At 49.6% G+C, this 19,017-nt stretch overlaps 1 protein-coding gene across 1 annotated transcript; it reads right to left on the reverse strand.

Annotated features, from left to right (window-relative positions):
- Positions 1–3,031: 3,031 nt before the first annotated feature.
- LOC125317212 (lymphocyte antigen 6E-like) lies at positions 3,032–7,006 on the reverse strand. Its single transcript, XM_048286918.1, has 3 exons — positions 6,842–7,006; positions 4,243–4,362; positions 3,032–3,488 (listed from the first exon to the last, which is right to left on the reverse strand). The coding sequence occupies exons 1-3, from the start codon at positions 6,891–6,893 to the stop codon at positions 3,280–3,282; spliced, it is 381 nt and encodes a 126-aa protein (XP_048142875.1). The 5' UTR covers positions 6,894–7,006; the 3' UTR covers positions 3,032–3,279.
- Between the last annotated feature and the right edge of the window lie 12,011 nt (positions 7,007–19,017).

Genomic DNA, 19,017 nt, shown 5'->3' on the forward strand with positions numbered 1-19,017 from the left:
TTCATAGGGGACCAGGCATCATTTTCTGCCTCCTGTTTAAGGCAACAGTTCAAAATCAGAAATGGTTCTGGGATATTTTTTATGAGGAGAAAATGTTATCTTATTAGAAAATAAAATCCACAGAGTAAATAAAAATGACAATTTATGTTAAAAAATAGAAATAACACCCACTCCCATGGCATGGAACAAGCTGGGAATTTTTTACTAATTCACCAGAAAAAATAAATGTCAGGGAGGAAAACACAAACCAACTAAAGCACGGAGAAGGAGGGGTTGGCTGAGCAACGATCTCAACTCATTAAGTCTTCAGAAAAAGAGAATTTGTGAAATGCCAAACAGGAGTATTCCATCGGATTCCCAGATTGTGCTCTTTATTCCTCCTTCTTTTTTCCTTTAGATCGTCTTTCATCCAATCTCCCTTTATAAAATCAGAACCTTTCCCATCTTCTTGGGATCGTTGTTGTTTTTCCCTCCCACCATTGCCTTTCTGCCATCAAGTCACGGGAACAGAGGCAACAATCCCGGGAAAGGTCCAGCTGGATCCTCTTGCGTGACCCTTGGAGCTGTGGGGGATGCCCCAAAGCTTCTGCCAGCGCCTCTGCCCCTTGCTGCTCTCCATCTGCTTTATTCCCTTTTTCCTTATCTCCAACTTGCTCAGATTCCCATCTCGATGGAATATTTTGGGCTTCCAACGTGACCCACTTCCAGCCATCACCTCACCAGGAAAGCACGCCGGGTTCCTGACGTGAAGTCAGTTTTTCCAACACCTCCAAACTGGACTTATAAACATTGTCCCTCTGGAGCCCTGCATGAGTAAGGTGAGGAAATTCTGGCTTTCCCAATAGGCAGAGCACGAAACTCAGTTGGAACAGAGGTGGCAATTACCCAAAAAAGCTCCGAGGAGGGGTGAGGTTTGGCTCCCTCAGCCTCCTCAAGGCACCCGCCAGGAGGAAAACAAAGCTCCCTCCATGCCAGCGCAAAATATTGCGAAATGTTTTATTTTCCCCAAGCCAGAATGGATTTAATGAGTTTTTAGTGGTAAATCCATGTTTGTCGGGGCCTATCTGGAGGGCTCCAATCCCAAGGAGGTGCTGTTCTGTTCCAGAGCCAGCCTACGTTGGGATTTATCTCCAACAGCATCCTCTGTCAGGTTCAGAAATAGCAGCTCAGGCGCTGCTTTTTTTTCCCCTTCCCTCAAACTCTCATCCATGCCAAACCCTAAAATATCCCCTGTCTCCTGCAAGCTGCTGAGATTTGGAGAAGGCAAGACTGGATTTCTTAAAGGCTTTATTGTAGGATTCCTGACAGATTTTCCGTGAGATATTCCTGAAATCTTCCAGCTGGTCCCATATGGCCCTCTGATATTTTGTCCCTCGCCAGAGCCAGGTGACAGAATGAAAGGAGCCCATGTGGGCAGGAAGGACACAGAGGACACGAGAAGAACCAAGGCAAAGGAGAAGATTAAATCCCAGTTTACAAGAATTTGGAATTCATGAAATTCAGGGAGATTCTGGAAAGAGTAGCAGGGGATTTAACGGGAGGTGAAAGTGGAAGGTGAGGTGGAAAGATTTATTTCCCTTGACAATGAAGTGGAGAAGGAAAAGAGAATGTTTTGCTTATCGTGTTCTAAACCTGGTTGAAATTGTCACACGAGAAGGGCAAACAATTGTTTATTTTGGGGGGAAAATGTGATTTTCATCGAACAAGTGCTGTAATGCAAAAGTAGCTGTGAAATTCAGATGTTGTTACTAAATGTGGAATTTTGAGTTGGCCAAAAGCTTTGAGAAGCGTCTCAGAAATGATTGTGATTAACATAAAGTGATGGGAAAAGCGATTTAAAAAAAGTGCAAAGCCCCAAGTTTCTGGGGAAATATTCCCCACAGAAATTCTACAACACTTCCACTTCAGTTATCCCACTGAAATAAATTCCAGAACACCCTTCTTGACCAGAAATTAAATCTTTATAAGATGACTAAACCTAATCCCTTCTTTACAACCTTAACCCAGCACTGCGGTTTCTCCCCTTGCACAGAAACACGTGGAATTTGCAGTGCTGTTGGAATAGGATTCCCCTAAAATCCAGCACAGGATTGTCCTCAAATCTATCACAGGATTGCCCTCAAATCCAGCACAATATTCCTCTTGAATCCAGCACAAGATTCCCCTCAAATTCAGAGCAGGATTCCTCTCAAATCCAGCACAAGATTCCCCTCAAATCCAGAGCAGGATTCCCCTCAAATAAAACCGGGCTGGAGGCCTTTTTTCCAGGTGCCTCTATAAAAACCTTCCCAAAATTCAGTGCTGCACTTTCAAGCTGGGAATCCCACACTCCCCAGCTCCAAGATTATTTTATTTGCCTGTTTTAGCTGTAGTTCTGCTCCTCCAAGAGCAGAAGGGAATCTCCATCCCAAGAGCTGCAGTGGATCTCCATCCCATCTCCTCCATCCCCAAGCCTGGAAATGCAGCAGAAACCCTGGAAAGGGACGGAGCAGAGACCTCCCAACCAACTCAGACACCATCACCTTTTCCAGGCTCTTCCTGCCCATTTCCCACAGGAAAATCAGGAGCAATCATTCAGCAGCATCTCCAAGCAGGCACTGGCGTGGCCTTTCCGTAAGGACAGATTCCAGCAGTGTTTTCCTTACCTTGGACATCTCCAGCATCTTGGGGTGAGACCTTTACCTGTTTTAAAAGCTGGAACAACCCACCTTGCAGAGATCCCAGGAGAACTTCCCGGTGCAAATTCCTGCAGGACCAAATTCCTGGTCCTGTCTCAGCATCTACAAAACAATTCCCACTGTTGTCTGCAATGGGAATAACACAAACATCTCTGACCTTTCCAGACTGACACCGTTCCTTATCTCTGAGGGGTCTGGGAGACCATCAAGCTCTGTGGAGTGTCTGGAGCTGCTGGATGGAAGAAAGTTGGGAAAGGCCTGGAGAAGTCTTCCAAGTGCTAAAAAGAGGAATTCAATGTGAAGCCAAGCTGATTTCTCAGGCTGGTCCTGGTGTGGATACAACAAACACACTCTAGAATAACACAAATCTTTATTTTTCCTGACAGTTATCACACACGTGCTATCAAAAGAGCTTTTCCAGGGAAAAATTAATATAAAACAACAGGGGGGAAAAATAGGAGCTACACTGCCGTGTCACGTTGGGATCTGAAGCAGTGTCTGGGAATAAAACGGGGTCGCTGTTGGGAACATTTGGCTGAGGTTTCTCACTTGGGGAATACCTTGTGGCTTCTCGGGTGGTCACATCTTCTGCCACCCCTGATCACAATCCTGCCCTGAGGACACAGATCAAACTTCCCACGATTCCCAGCAGGATCACGGCGTAGTTGATCCGGATGCTGTTGGCGCCGCTGAAGTTGCACAGGGAGGTGCTGCAGCACTTGGTGGAATAAGCGGCCATCCCGAAGTCCACGTTGGTCTCAGGACAGTCCACAGAGCATTTCTTGGTGATGCGGTGTCCTATATCCTTGCCTAGGTGGAGAAGGGATAAGAAAGGAGATCTGGGATTTAGGATTCTTCTGGAAGAGCTGAGCAGAGGAGGTGGATTTGCAATTTGCCTAATTTTCCTCACAGCAATTAAAGCTCACAGGGGGGTTGATGGGGCTGGGTGTGAATCCACAATCCCTAGATAAAATGTGGGACACTGGAAAGTCCTTGATGGAAACCCACACCAGCCTAAATTGCTGGTCTGGTTGCCCAGGTGGTAGCCAGTCAAAGGTTGGCCTTGAGATCTTGGAGGTCTTTCCCAACCTAAATGATTCTGTGATTCCTGTAGAACAGCAATTCCAATGCATTCCCAGATTTTAAAATCCTGTTCTTGACACCCAACCCCTTTCCATTCTCCATCCCAAAACATCTCAGATCAAACACCAGAGGCTGCTCCTGAAATCTGGGTGCTCCAGCCAGCCCTTCCACAAGGTGATGAGGGCCTGGTACAGGTTTTCCAGAGAAGCTGTGGCTGCCCCATCCCTGGAAGTGTCCAAGGCCAGGCTGGAGCAACCTGGTCTAGTGGGAGGAGTCCCTGGAACGAGGTGATCCTGAAGGTCCCTTCTACCTCAAAGAGATATTTGAGGTATCTTCAAGATGCACAGCGAGGGATTCACACCCATCACATTGGGACACTTAAACCTCAGAATCATCCTTTCCAATAAAACCAATCAATTCCCTAAAACAAAATTCCCCAGCAATGTCTCTAGAGGAAAAAAATCCAATTTCTGGGACTCACCAAAGCCAACAGAGCTGTACGTGGTCGTGCAGTATTTCTCATGGTCCTCACACTTGTAGGTTTTCAAGCAGTTCCAGTTGGAATGTTCATTGTCACAGGTGTAGCAAAACAGGGAGGAAGCTGGAAAAAACACCCACGACACAGATTAGTGGTTCCCAGCAGTTGCCTCCTGGGAAAAAAGGTGCCAAAAGCCTTGGAAAATACAAAGGGAAGAGTCTGGTGTGAACAACTTTTCACAGCAAGGGAAATAAGTTTGGGTTGGATTAATGGAGCTGAGGAAGCAAAGATAGAAAACAAACCAAGTTTTCTTCCTGGACTGGAGATTTTAGGTGGTTAAATTTACATTTTTCAGCCTGAGCAGCATTTTCAGGTGGTTTTTTCTTCTCCCCAGGATCCACGTTGGCCTTGTGGAAAACCAACCTCCAAAAGCAAAGTCTGGCAAGGAGAGGAGGAACTGGTCCAATTCTAGAGCTCAGTTTTAAATGTTTTCCCTCTACAGCTGCAAAACCCTGCCCATACATGAATTAATTAATGAGTCATGATACCCCTGGGAGCCAAATTACTGAGGCACCACAATAAAGGGAGTTCCCTGGGAGAGGCTGTCCTGGACAATGGATGGATTATTCCTATCAGGACCTGGAACAACATGTTCTCCATGGAATTTTTTCCTCAGTGCCGAGCCAGGTTTATCACCGAGCCAGAAGAAAGTGGGATATTGCTGGGCACAACTGAAGTAAATTTAATCAAACTTCCAGGCTGGCCATTAGAACACAGATGTGCCTTCTCGTTCCCTGGAGGTGGATTCACAATTGGTGGAAGTTATTTCCCTCCTGCCCAAAATTCCAAGGAATGCTCCTCATTTCGGGGCAGGGGTAACAGAGGCAGCTGGGCTGCTCTCAGGAAATCCTGCTCCATTGTCACCAGCGGTGAAGAGCTCTTGGCTAAAGGTGAACAAAAATTACAAACCAGCAAGGGGTCTCCATGAGGCTGAGATTTCCCTGGTTCTGTTTTTCCCGACTTTCTCAGCCTGGGAAGGCTCTTTTTGCACAGAACAGCCCCTTCCAATTGAACTTGGGCTTGTTTTTAGCAAGGAATCCCTTCCCAGTGACCCTCCAAAGTTTGTTCTTGATTCAAGCTCTTGTCTGAGGTTGCGTCTGCCCATGACACTTGGTTAAACAATTCCAGAAGCAGTTTTAAAAGAGAGTTGAAATCCCTTTTAGTCTCTAACTATCCCAAGCAGGAGGAAAAAAAAGCCTCCCCTCTGTGATCTGGGGAGCTCTGGGTGTCTCAGCGTAGGACTGACATGCTCTGAAACCTTCCCAGATGCTTCAAGGAAAGTTGGACGGGGCTTGGAACAACCTGGGATAGTGGAAAGTGCCCTGCCCATGGCAGGGGGTGGAACAGGAAGATCTTTAAGGTCCTTTCCAATCCAAACCATTTTATCATTTGCTGATTCTCTGCTCCTTTCCAGTGCCAGGTGTTGCAAGCTCAGGTGTTCTGCATAGCAGGAGGTAAAATCAGCCTTGTTGCAAACCGGATTTAAGTTCTCCTTCTCATCTCTCACTATTTCTCCATCACTTGGGAATTTTCAGCCTCCCACCTCTCCTCTGGAGGTTCCCTGACCCGAGCTGGGGGCTCCTGTTCTTTTGCAGGCAAAGAAAAACCCAGACCTGGCAAGAATTATTGCGTTTTACAGACTCTGGAGCGCTCCCTGATCTGTTTTTCTGCCAAATTTCCCAAACCACTTCCTGCTGCAGATGGAGCCGAGTCCTCAGCACGTGCCTGAGAGCAACTGAAAGCACTGATGTTCCCTAAGTGATCCAAGGAAAATCCCTTCCAGCCAGGAAACAATAACAGCTTGAGCCATTAGAGCTGCTCTAAAGCCTTTCCTGCGTCTTCCCTCCACCCTCCATTAGCTGGAGCTTTGCAAATGCAGCCAGAAATAACTCTAACGGTGCAAACTCTGCTCCTCGGGCTGGCAAACCCATGCCCAGAGCCAATATTTCCCAACTGGATATTCCCCCACAATTATCCAGGTAGGGCTGCACCTCCTTTTAAAGAGGACAAGAGCAGAGCGTTGTGCATCCCATTCCAAATACTCCCAGGCACTTAACAGCTCTTCCAATTTAGGAGCAAAGAGCTCTGAGGCCTCCAAATATCTGCCAGCAGCCTTGCTACTTAATGGGAATTGTGGGGAATAAAGTGAAGCGCTGGCAGGAGATGTGGTGCCAAGACCAGCCACGCTTTCGTCCACAACAGCTCCTCAAGTTTCATTCAGGAACAAAAACCAAACCAAAGGCAAAAACTCTGAGCCCTGCTTGATTCCTGTCAGCGTTTTTCAGGTCGTGTCTTCAGCTCTGAGTGGTTGGAGGTGGATATCTGAGGGTGTGAGAAACCAGAATTCTTCTCCTCTGGGTTACAGAGAACCCACCCAGGAGTGAAGACTCAACCACACCAAATATTTCTCGCCGTGGCTGACGCCGAAAAAACCCCACCAAGACCTCAGCAGCTGCAACAAAAGCTGCCAAACCCTCTTGTCCCTCCTCTATCTCCTTGTTTTTCCTCTCCTCTGGCTCTCCCAGCCTCCGGAGCTCCTTACCTTGCTGGGCACACAGCACTGCAGCCAGCAGGGCAACCAGAAAAGCCTTCATGGTTGGTCCTTGTGCCCTCAGAGCCAGAGCAGTGGGGGAAGATGCACGCCAGGAAGGTTTTATACCAGCACGGGCTCCTCTCTGGCTTCCTTTGATTGCAATAATTTGAGGTTTGGGCAGTGCCAGCACCCAAGATGTGATCAGTGCTGGGTGTGTTTGTGCGTAGCAGCCTATTATGAGGCTGCAGATAGCAATGTTTTTTTACCTCCCCTTCTCATCCCATCTTTTTTTCCGAGGCCTACTCCTGTCTGCATTGCTAATTTGGGGAGCAATTTAGCTGATCCAAACACGGGAGTCCCTTCTTGGGCTGAGCCACGAAACCTGGAGCGAGTCAGAGGCAGTCGTGCCTGGCTGGGGTGGCTCCTTGCTTGCTGGCACCCTCCTTCCTTTCTCTCTTCCATGGAATGGGAGCTTAATATCTCTGGGAAGTGGGAGAGGAGGCAAGGAAAGATTTCTGGATTGTCCAGAGCCATTCGGAATTATCTCACTTGTGCAAAATGCTTTAAGCAGGAAACAGCAGCGTTCCTACAATCATGGAATCATGGAAAGGTTTGGGCTGAAAGGGACCTTAAAGATCCTCTTGTTCCCCCGCTGATCCCGCTCTTTGTGCCTGGAGATGTCACTCAGAGGCTCCCATGGTTGGACAGGGATGGGATCCCTGTTTTGTTCTTCTGTCCTCCAGAACCACCCAGGGTTTCCAGGTGACAATGTTTGTTGCTCTCTTGAGACCAGCTCTGGACTCTGTCAGGTTTTTCCAGTCCCCCGTGACCTTTCCAGTCTTTCTGGGCTCCCTCCTTCTGCTCCCACAACACCTCTTGACTCAGGGTGCAGAAGAGCCAAATGACTCAGGGTGCAGGAGAGGCGCAAAGTGCATGGAAACACCTGCAGGAGTTAAAAATCGACAAATGGGAGTGAAAATGACAGAGAAATAAAAGAAATCCTGGTCCAAAAGTCTTGGCAGGACCCTTTAGAGAGAAATGACCAAGGGGAGCTCAGGGTCAAGGTTTGTAAGGTCCCAAATGGTGTGGGAACAGAAGAAAGAACATCCAGGTACTCTTTGTTTTCCCCAAATGAATCACAGAACCACAGGATACCTTGAGTTGGGAGGGACCCAAAAGGATCAATGAGTCCAGCTCCAGCCCTGCACAGGACACCCCAAAAAATCCCACTGAGAGCTTTTTCCAAGCTCTTCTGGAACTCTGGCAGTCTTGGAGCTGTGATTACTTCCCTGGGGAACCTGGGAAGTCTCTTCATAGTCTCTTCCTGGGCCCACCTGCCTGCAAAATCCTGGAAAGCTGGACCCATTCCCAACCCCTTTTATGAGTTTTTTTTTGCTTCCAATCATTTTTTCTTTGCCCAATTCCTCCTTTTCTGCAGCAGCTTCAACCCTCAGTGATTCTGTCTCAGTGTCCAGAGGGTGGAGGGGATGAGCCCCCAGTGTTCCAAGTTTTCCATCCTTCCCTCTGGTCTGACCTTGAGCAAGAATCTTGAACAATTTCATCCTTTGGGGAGGATGCGAAAGGCCCACGTGACAGATAATGCAGCAACAAGATTTCAGAAATAATCTGGGGGAAAAAAAAAATTCTCTCTGAGCAAGATTCCTTATAAATACAGGCATGAAAAACATCAGGCAGGAAACGGGATCTGCTGGAGCGGGGAGGGAAAAAACAGGTATTAATCCACATGTTTGTTTAATGTATAACACCAGGGCTGTCTCAGGCAGCTGGAAAAATGGAAAATGAAACTTCCCTTCCATCCCATCAAAAATCCCAAAATGAAAATGAATTATTGCCCCAAATCCAGCTCATCTCGGAGCCAATCGAGCAGAAAAATGCAGCTCCTCAGTGGGAAGAGGGAACAAGGCTTGAACACAGCCCACAACAAGCAAGGAGAAAAGCTTTGGAATTAAAACAAATAAATGAGCAGTAAATAAATGAGGCTGTTAAAGCGAAGTGCAGCTGAATAGAAAAAAATGTCAAGTGAGAAATGGGCTGTGGGAAGTGGGAATGTGAGAGAGCTTTTAAATAGATTAGAGAGAGGGGAGGTTAATAATAATAATAATAAACAAGATTAATATTTCACACAGAAGTGGAAAGAGAGAAGGAGGGAGAGGGGAAATATTGGTGCAAAGCAAAATAATTCAAGGCAAGCACACAAAGCTTGGGGGGAAATAATTAAGGACAGGCAGAGTGAGGGAAAGGAATAAGATGGGATGGGAGGGAAGTCCCTTCTATGTGGAAAATGTCCATTTTCTTATGTGCAGGTCCTGTTCAGGTGCTAAAAACAGCCCTTCAAGAGGCTGGGAAACTGCAGAACTCCCCAAATCCCAGTTTAACCAAACACTGGGGGCTCTTGTGCAACCTGGATGGGGAAAGGATCCAGGGCATCACCTGACCTCTATCCCAGTGTCCCTGGAGGAGGCTGCCAAGGCTTTGGGAGGCACCCCAGGCTCTGGCCAGGTCCCAAATCCACACTATTCTTAGGCCCTGTTGGCATTGCAGTCACGCCCAGGGCCACTGCAAGGGCTCTGGGCTCCAACCAGCACCATGGCACTGGGGGGAACAGTGCCTTTGGAAGCAGAATCCAGTTTTTCCAAGCAAAGGGTGAAAAGAGATGGAAGAAAATCCAGGGCAAAGAGAACTGAGGGAGTGGGAGTGCAGATGGTGCCAGGAGAACACAGCGGGGAGGTGTTAAAACCATTTCCCAGGGGCGTAAAAAAAGCAGGGTGAGGGGAGGGCAGCAGGGTGACTCTTGCAGCAGAAACTGGGCCAGGTGGGTGTCACCTGATGGGTGTCACCCAGTGAGTGTCACAAAGGGAATTAAACAGTTAACAGGGCCTGGGAGTTTTAGGAAAAAGAAACCTTCACCCACTTGGGGCTTGGCAGCCACAGAGGGTGTTTGTGCCAGACTTTGGGAATGCCTTGTGCAAGGCCAGGCCTTTTTGTGTAACTGGAGTCAGACAAAGCGTGGTTTCAATCCGGGATGGAGGGATGGGATGGAGGCAGATCCAGAGGAGTTTAAATGTCAACACTTCCCACTTTCTCCCCTTTTTTCTCTCTGGAGGGTGGCTCCAATCTCAGCTCCCCTCAATGGTGCAGGGAGGAATCTCTGCTTCAGCGCAGGGTTGGGAAGTGCAGCCTCAAAAGGGAAGGGAGAGGCCATGGATAAGGTGGGAAGACATCGATGGTGCTCCTCATGTCCCTGAGTCACTCAGATGGTGCAAGAGGTCCAGTCTGACTCCAGACAACACCAGGCTGATCTGGTTTTGTCCTCTCCTCCTTCTTTGGAGGCTCAACGGAGGCCAGGTTGCTTCACCTGGACCTGCAATGGGTTTGGTGAAGGAGGAGGAGGGGGAAATCATGGGATCCAGAAACCCCTGGAAGAAAGGAAAAGCCAAGAGTGACATTTTGCCTTTTCCACCTAAGGCCTGCTGCAGGCAGCCTGCTCCGTTCCTCTCTTTCCCAAAGCACACCTGGCACAGCTGTTCTGGCAGGCTCCAAACAACAGGACACAGCTCCTCAGGTCATTCCCAGGGCAGAGGCTACCAAACTTCCAGCTGGGAAGGACGGGAGTAGCCCAAATCCACCATGTGTGGCTGAAATACAGAGTGATCCAGGTGGACTTCAAGGCCAGGTTGGATGGAGCTTGGAGCAGCATGAGGTAATAGGAGACATCCCTGCCCATGGCTGGGGTTGGAATGAGATGGTCTTTAAGATCCCTTTCAACCCCAAACATTCCATGATTCTGTGACTTCCAACTCAGCAGCTGTGACAGTCACCAGGAGCCTTCCTGTTGATCTCAAGAGTTGAGGAACTTGAGTCCTTTGGTGCTGCAGCCAACAGGGAACCGAAGCCATTTCATCACATTCCCTCAACCTCCAAGATCCTAAGGGATACTTCAGCCCCATCAGCTTGGAGCGACATCAAACAGCACCATCATGCCCGGAGTCAACCTCCATGATTCACACCCCCACCAAAATCCGGATGGAAAGGCCAGATCCTGACTCTGTCATCAAACAGGGCACCAACGCCACCCAAGGCGTTGGGCCACCAACATGGCTTGGGCACACCCCAGCCTGGACAGTGCCCTGGCATGGGGCTGCTCCTTGGAAGCCACTTGGATGTAACCACCCTGTTTGTGGAGGAAAGGGAGTTATGGACGTGAATCACCCTCCTCGGAGCCAGGGCCAAGGTTTGTTATTTGGTGGTGGCATCTCCACAGCCAGGAATGGGAAGGTTGGAGACCTGCGGGGTCTGAGGCGAAAAGGGCAGTGAAGAGGGTGGTTGGGAACAGAAAGAAAAGAAGAAAAGAGAGGAGAAAAATCCAGTATCCTCTTGGAATTTCCAAAAAAGAATTCATTCCAGTCCCCCTCAAGGAGGGCACCACTGGCTGCAACAATATTTGGGAAGAAATAACCCCTCTCCCTGACAAATCCCACATCTGCCATTTTTTTTTCACTGAAAGTGGAAATTTCCTCTTGTCCAATCCAACCCTCCTGATCCTGTTTCATAACACGAGGAGTCAACATGCAGGAGCTAAAATGGGATCATCCCCTGCACCACATGATCCCACAGGCCCTGACAAGATCTGATCCCTCTTTGGAAATCTTGGCCTGTGATAGGAATCTCAACCATGCCAGGACAAATAATTACAGAAAGAGGACCAAAATCTTTGCCATGGAATATTTTGGCCAGGGTTTGAAGAAGACAAGTAGGTGACAGCTGCTGTGTTTGTCTTCACAACACCTCTGTGAGCACTGTGGGGGTTCTGTGTTTATTTTGTGGGTGTTTTTAAATTAAACTCCAAGATCCAGGATGGTGTAGGGAGCTGTCACCAGAACCTGCCAGGCTGGTGTGACACAGCTTTGGTGGCATTTTGAGGACATCCCCGGGTGTCTGCAGGGCCTCCAAGACAGCTTCAGTCATCTGCATTTTGGGTCATCTTCCATAAGAACCAACATTTTCCATATCTACTCATTTCAATGTGCTTTGGGTTCCTGACTCATCTCTTCCACGATGGGTGTTCCAGGCATGGAAGTGATCCTCTGCACTGGAGCCAAGAGCTGGAATTTCCAAGCTTAGGTGAAAGCTGGGAATCAAAAGAGATAAATAAGTTTTTTTTATCTGTGGAAAATGTAGGATGAGCTCCATAGAAAATCTGTCTGCTCTTCATGGAATCACAGAATTGTTTGGATTGGAAGGGAATTTAAAGATCATTGAATTCCAGCTCCCTGCCATGGGCAGGCACACCTCCCACTATCCCAGGTTGCTCCAAGCCCCGTCCACCCTGTCCTGGAACACTTCCAGGGATGGAGCAGCCACAGCTTCTCTGGGCAACCTGTGCCAGGGCCTCCCCACCCTCCCAGGGAGGAATTCCTTCCCAATATCCCATCTAAATCCACCCTTTTCCAGTTTTAATCCACTCCCCCTCACCCTATCGCTACTCTTCATTTGTTTTAACTTCTCTGGGTCGAGTTTTTTCTCAAGAAGATCCCAAGTGAGACCAGAAAAATCCAATGAGAATGGAAAAAACTCAGCCCATGTGTGGGAAGATCCGGATGCTCCGGTTTCTCTCCTGCCTCGCTCCCGCCACCACAGCCAGGCACGGCATCAAAAGCCCGGTTGGGCTGGTCCTCGTTACGTCCAGAAACTTGTCACACCTCGTGTAATGACCCCGCTGAAACCTCCCCAGCCACGGTCAGGGACAGCAAGGCTGTCCCCAGGGAGAGCCCACGCTTGCAGAGGAGCTCCAGAGCCAGGAAAAATCCTGGCTGAAACCATCCCAGCCCCACGGGTGTGGCCACCAGGGCACAGGAACAAACAGTCCTATCTGAGAACTCCATCGTGTCCTTCACTGGAAGAGCTGATGGGCACTTTCCCAGGAGGGTTGGCCAAAAATTCAAGGCTGTGTTGTTGTTTGGGGTTTTTTTTAATTATTATTATTATTTTGGGAAGGTGGGGAATGGTTTTGTCAGGGTGGGACAGAAGGAGGGAAAGTTATTAGTCCAGCTCAGGTGCATCCCTGCACATTTCAGCTGCGTTTGGCTTCTTCCCACCACCCCTGGGGTTTGGTGAGAGCAGCTCAAGTGCCAAAATCAAACCCATCCACTGGCAGAGCATCCCCTCCAAGCCCAGCTTGGAAACCTCATGGATGGCAGCCTGGGAGTGGCATGGGAATCAAAATCCATCCACACAATCCAGGGAGCAACAGAAGGGTTGAAAATCCACCCTGGCTTTGAAGGCACCACCTGCTTGCCAAGGAAAGGGCACAGTGGGAACAACTTGCCCCATGTTGATTGTGCACATCGTGTTCCAGGCTTTGACTCATTCCCAAATTATTAAAGCTGTCAGGAAAAGGACAACCAGGTCTTGAGGGGATTTTAAAAATGTTTCAGCAAAGAATTCCAGGGCCTTGAAATCGAGTCTGAACAGGGAGAGGCATTCCCAAAGTCACAGGCATGGGAGAGATTTGGCTCCTTAGTCTCCCTCCTCTCAAGGAGCAGGGGAGGAGGAAGGAAGGAGGATCTCCAATGGAAAAAGAGGTCCATGAAAATTCCCAGAAACTTATCCTTCCATTTCTGGAACAACATTCTGCAATGCTATTTCTTGGCATCAGGCCCCAGTTTTGCTCCCTGCCTCCCCACGTGGAAGAAAATCCACTTTCCTTCCAGCTGAAAGGGAAATGGGATGAAGGAAGTGCAAACAGAACCAAATTTGGGATCGGCTGAGCACCTGGAGACCAAAAGTTCTGCCTTTGTTCCCTGGGCATGGCTTTCCCAGAGACATCCTGGGAATCTCCTCTCCTCCACAGCCCTAAGCGGAGCCTCTGGTGGCACTTCCAGAGCCTAAATCCAGACATGACATCCCCTCTGTCCTCACTGCCACCTGGTCCTGGTGGTGGGATGGGTCCTGCCCACCCCCTCTGATCCATCTCATTCCCCTGGGGAAGGGTGACCAGAAGAGAGGAGGATGCACCACGCCATCCAAGCAATCCTCAGGAATCCTCAGGAATTGCTTCCTTTGGGTTTCTCAGCCAGCTGGTGGTCCTGGGCAGGTTCACAAAGTGCTCTGATAATGAAGAAGAGCTGTGAATAAACTTCTACACCAGTAAATCATTCAAAAACTTGGCATTTTCCCATTATCGACACTCCCATGCCAAGAAACTCCACCCGGTCCATGCCCAGGAGACGGATTGGGATGTGTTTTGGGGATGGAAAGGGTGCCACAAGCACGCTGTGCCACATGTCCTCACAGCTGGGGGACATCCCCTGCCCTGTGCTGTTTATCTGCCTGCATGGAGCCTCTCCCCATAGGATTTAACCTCGGGATCCTTCACGTGTTTGCTTCTTCCTGTTCCTGCGGTGCCGACTTTAGGGTGGAGGATTTGGGGTGGGAGGTGACACGATCTGTGGGGACACTGATGGGGCAGCCTCCAACCCAGCTCCCTCTTGCTGCAGAGAAGAGGAAAGACCATTTCAGGAATGCCTGAACACCACTCCTGCCGGTTTCCTTGGAAGCAGGACAGCATCCAGGGGAAGCTCTGTGTTTCTGCCACCAAACCTTGGGGACTGGGGGTATTTTAGCAAATGAAATGTGGTTAAATGCAGAAAACCACCAGGCTCTGCTTCGCCAGAACCCGTCAGCCCCAGAAGCAGGCAGCAAACCTTGGGAAGAGCATCTGTCTGCAGATAATCCAACCCTGCAGCAAGGGCCACGTGTCCAGGGAAAGCATGGAATTCTAAGCATAGGGAAAAGAGAAACATTTTTAAACTGCAAGAGGGGAGATTCGGGTCAGATGTTAGGAAGGAATTCCTCCCTGGGAGGGTGGGGAAGCCCTGGCACAGGGTGCCCAGAGAAGCTGTGGCTGCCCCATCCCTGGAAGTGCCCAAGGCCAGGTTGGACAGGGCTTGGAGCAGCCTGGTCTGGTGAAAGGTTAGGGGGTGGAATGGGATGAGCTTTAAGGTCCTTTCCAATCCAAACTATTCCAGGATTCTTTGGGGTTTTTCTGCTGTGGGGCAGGGGTAAAGCACCACCTCCCTCACTCCCTGCTGACATCCAGCTGGGAGCTGGCTGATGAGCAGACAAACCAGTTTCCCACTTTTCCAGGGTGGAGCTCATCCCTGAGATCCTCTTTGCTCTCCTGGGCGCTGTGGCAGAGCTGTGATAGTGCTGGGGAGGGGGCAGCTGCTGGAGGGGGAGGCAGGTCAGTGGAGCTTTCCAAGGTTTTCTGAGGACACAGGGCTCTGCATCCCATCCTGGAACCCACCTCATTCCAGGGACCAAATCCTGGTCTCAGACCTCCTCTGTTTACACCTTCAAGACCCTCCAAGTTGAACAAGGGGTCCTGGATCCCACCAGACCTGCTGGGCAGCCTCAACCCATCGTGTTGTCACCCTGGTGACACCAAATCAGCCAGCGGCCAAGTGACCGAGGCCCTGAGCAATGGCCACACCCTCATCTGCTCCTCTGTGTCCACATCAAGCTCCTTTGTGACAGGGAGGAGGGCAGGAATGTCTTTCTGCAGCGTTTGCAGGCCTGGTTTCGAAGAGAACTCCCAACAAAAGCTTTCCAGTGAGTCAAGGAACAGCATTTCCGGAGGAGGGAGCGACGTGGGAGCAGCCCCGGCGTTGCCTCCACAGTTTCTGGGAAGGAGGAGTTGGAGCAGCACGGAGCTGCAGGGACCTGGGAGAGGCACAGACACTGTGGGTGGGCACCTGACCCTCCTGATCCTGCTCCAAGGTCATCCCTGGGCCAGCTGGATGAAACATTCCCAAGGGACTGAGATCCAAAGAGCCCTCCAGGTCACCTGGAGTTGTTATCTCCATTTTTATCACATGAATCAGACACTGAGTGACTCTCCCGAGGTCAGACACGGGGAAGTGGTGGAAAAGCTTGAAGTCCAACCTGGAACACACTCTCCCAATAAAAAAACTCGGAGAACTTCTTCCCTGCTCCACTTCCCTGGAATTGCTGAAGGAATCAGGTCGAAGACAGGGTGACAGCTCAGAGAAGAGGAGGAAAAAAGCGGAATTTCCATTATTAGGCCAAGTGCTGGCCCTGTGTTTTGGCTGTGGCCATTCCTGGAGGGAGTCAGGGACAGGAAGATGCTCAAGGAGTCCCTGCAAAGAGGGAATGTGTAGGAAAATCAGGAAAAGGCACCCAGAATGGGGCAAAAAGGCACAGCCCCATCCGATCTGATCCCCCCTTTACTCGCCAAAATTCCATGGGTGCCAAGAAAATAAAGTTCCCTTCATGCTGCCAGGCCCATCCCAACAATTTCGGGGATTCCCAGGAGTGGGACAGAGGGTCACATTTCCTTCCAAGCTGCCCATGGTTACAAGCTCTGGATTAAAACCGTGCAGGGCTTCGGGATTTGGATGGAAATGCCCCATTCTAACACAGGGTATTGGATGCTCCAGAATTATCCCAGAGTCCAAAGCAAGTCACATCCCAGATTGCCGACGGCGCGGGAGCGAGCAGACACTGGAGAACAGCCAGGAACTGGAATCAGCAGGATGGACCCACAGCCTGCGTGGATCCTTCCCTGGGCTGCTTCCAGCCCAGCCGGCTCATCCCTCACACGGCTGCTCGCTTTTTTTCCCTGGAAATTGCTCCTGGATCAGCGGCTTTCCATGGGCTGGCACAATTCCGTGGCCTGGGACAGAGGCAGCAGCTCCCTCTCGTGGGGTTTTCCGGCTCTTCGTGCTGGAAACCAGCCAGAATTTCCCAGGAAAGTGGGGTTTTTATTGTTGTGTCTCCCTGTCCCTCAGTTCAGAATATTCATTAATGTCCCAGACATGGAAATTTTATGGAAAAGTGCCAACTTCTATCAAATTCCACCTCGTAGGCAGGTGGGTTTTTTATAGTTTTGCCACCTTTTTTTTTTAAGTTGGTTTTATTTTCCTCACTCAGTCTGGGATTCAAAACAACTCATTTAGGCATGGAAAGGGTCGATCCTTTGGATTCACTCACCCAGGGCCTCTGGAAAGATTTGGGGGTCTCCATGGAGCCACTCAGGTGCTGTCCTGGCAGGGGGGGGCCCCAATATCTGCAATTTGGGGAGAAGATACAGACTGAGGCATCCAGCATTTAGATAAGGCCAGGACACGAATCCCCAAAAGTTATTTCAGTTTGGAATGCTGGAAATCCAACGTGTTTCATTAAGTCAAAAGTTAAAAAAAAGGAGAATTAAAATTTTAAAAAGCACATTTTTGATTTTTTGTTTCACTCCATCTTGACCCCCAAGCAGCTCCAGTGATTTCAGCTTCCAGCTCTTGGTTTGGAACATTCCTGGTTTCCCCCAAAAGCTGGAATTTCCCCCAAAGCTGCATTCCCTGCAGCTTTTCCACCCAAACTCCCAGCAGGAAACTGTCACGAGCTCAGAGACGTGTTTGTGCATCTCTGGTACCTGCTGGGAACAGCCAGGTCACTTCTCCCCTCTCCATCTTCCCTGGTTTCCATGCCCCAGCCGGTCACTCTGGAATCCCAGTGCTCTTGGTTACTCCCCAAACCAAACGAGGACCTCACCCCCTTCCCTGAACCCTACAAAGAATTAGGAAACACCTCTGGGGTTGCTGTGCCTCAGAGAGGAGGTTTGGGGTTTTCCTGCCTGGCCCAACACTCATCTCACGTTGGGGGTGGCAGGGGCGACAATGAGGTGGCCACCGGTCACACGTCACCATCTGATGTCCCTTCTTCCATGGATCCCTGCCTTGGGAATTGTTCTCCCTCTTCTTCAAGGTTTGATGTCTCTATCCCATTCCTCCCTCCCTCCCAGCACTCCCTCAGCCTTGCCCACACACATGGATTGGCACAGGGATAAATTTCTCCACAGGATTTGGCTGTTGGTGGCTCTGATAGCAAAGGTTCCTTCAGGACCTGAAGGAACCACGTCACGACTCCATCCAGCACGTCCCTGAGGTATTGAAACTGGTTATTATCCATGGCCAGGCATTTATTATTCCATGTGGAAGTGTTGCTCCATGTCAATTCCACGTGACCCTGCCGGCTCCAGCCGCTGAAAGGGCTCTGTGTTTGCTTTGTGCTGCCTCTTCCAGTGCCATGCTCAGGGAATTCTGCCTCCAAGGAGCTTTTTCCATGCCTTGGAGGACAGTATCTCCCTCTCCCCTCTGTCCCCATGTTCATCAGGTTGGGTGTTCCCTCCCCAGATTCCTGCAATAACGCCAGGATGAGCCTCTGGAGCATCTTCACCTCTGTCCAAGCCTTTGGATGGGGTCAGAGAAGCTCAGAGTGGTCTGGAGTGAGGAGAAAAAGATTTTGCCAACCCCTTTTTGTTTAGGATACACCTTCCCAATCCAAGGGGTGGATGTTGCCTTGCAGGACACAGCTCAGGGTCATTTTCCGGGCAGCCTCATCCGTGCGTTAATGACTCCCATCTTTCTGTGGTCCCGACTGGCCCTAATTCCAGGTCAAAATTAGTGGTTGGGAATCACACCCTCCTCTCCTTCCTGCACATCTCAGATGTCTTGGAGAGGAGTAATTGCCACCAGGGTTGATTGGCATTATGGGAGGAGAGATTTCCATATCCTTGAGCTGCAGTGGGAATTACAGGATCATGGAATGGTTTGGGTTGGAAGGAACCTTCAGGACCATCCAGTTCCAACCCCCTGCCATGGGAACACCTTCCCCTATCCCAGGTTGCTCCCAGCCCCATCCAACCTGGCCTTGAACATTTTCAGGGATGGGGCAGCCACAGCTTCCCTGGGAAATCCATTCCAGGGCCTCACCCCCTTCCCAATAAAGATTTTCTTCCCAATATCCCATCTAAGCCTTTCCTCTTTTACTTTATTCTTTTATGATGTAGAAAAATAACCCTTTGCTCTTCAACCAAGCCCAGGATGATTTATATTCCCTTTCTATTATCCCATGGATACAAGGAAGTTTTTCTGCAGCAAAGGCACAGCAAATCAAGCAAAAAACCCCAGCCAGTTTTGCTTTAAAGCAGCAAAAAGAAATTCCCAACTGTGTTTTCCTGCAGGCTGGGGGAGCCTCTGTCTCCATGACTGCAGGAAGAATAAATCCAACCCAATGAAATATTAATTATTAGAGCCTGTCCGACTGGGATTCCTCAGTACTTTCAGAGAGCAGAAAAATTCTGGCGCGCA

The sequence above is a fragment of the Corvus hawaiiensis genome, chromosome 26 (genome assembly GCF_020740725.1).
Source record: "Corvus hawaiiensis isolate bCorHaw1 chromosome 26, bCorHaw1.pri.cur, whole genome shotgun sequence".
In the NCBI taxonomy this organism is placed as follows: Eukaryota; Metazoa; Chordata; class Aves; order Passeriformes; family Corvidae; genus Corvus; species Corvus hawaiiensis.

Bases quoted from the DNA above. Each gene is read 5' to 3' on its own strand.
- LOC125317212 (XM_048286918.1), bottom strand. From the start codon at position 6,893: ATGAAGGCTTTTCTGGTTGCCCTGCTGGCTGCAGTGCTGTGTGCCCAG. The intron at 4,363-6,841 runs GTAAGGAGCTCC...TGTTTTTTCCAG, and splicing joins AGTGCTGTGTGCCCAGCAAG to CTTCCTCCCTGTTTTGCTAC. The intron at 3,489-4,242 runs GTGAGTCCCAGA...TTCTCCACCTAG, and splicing joins GTACAGCTCTGTTGGCTTTG to GCAAGGATATAGGACACCGC.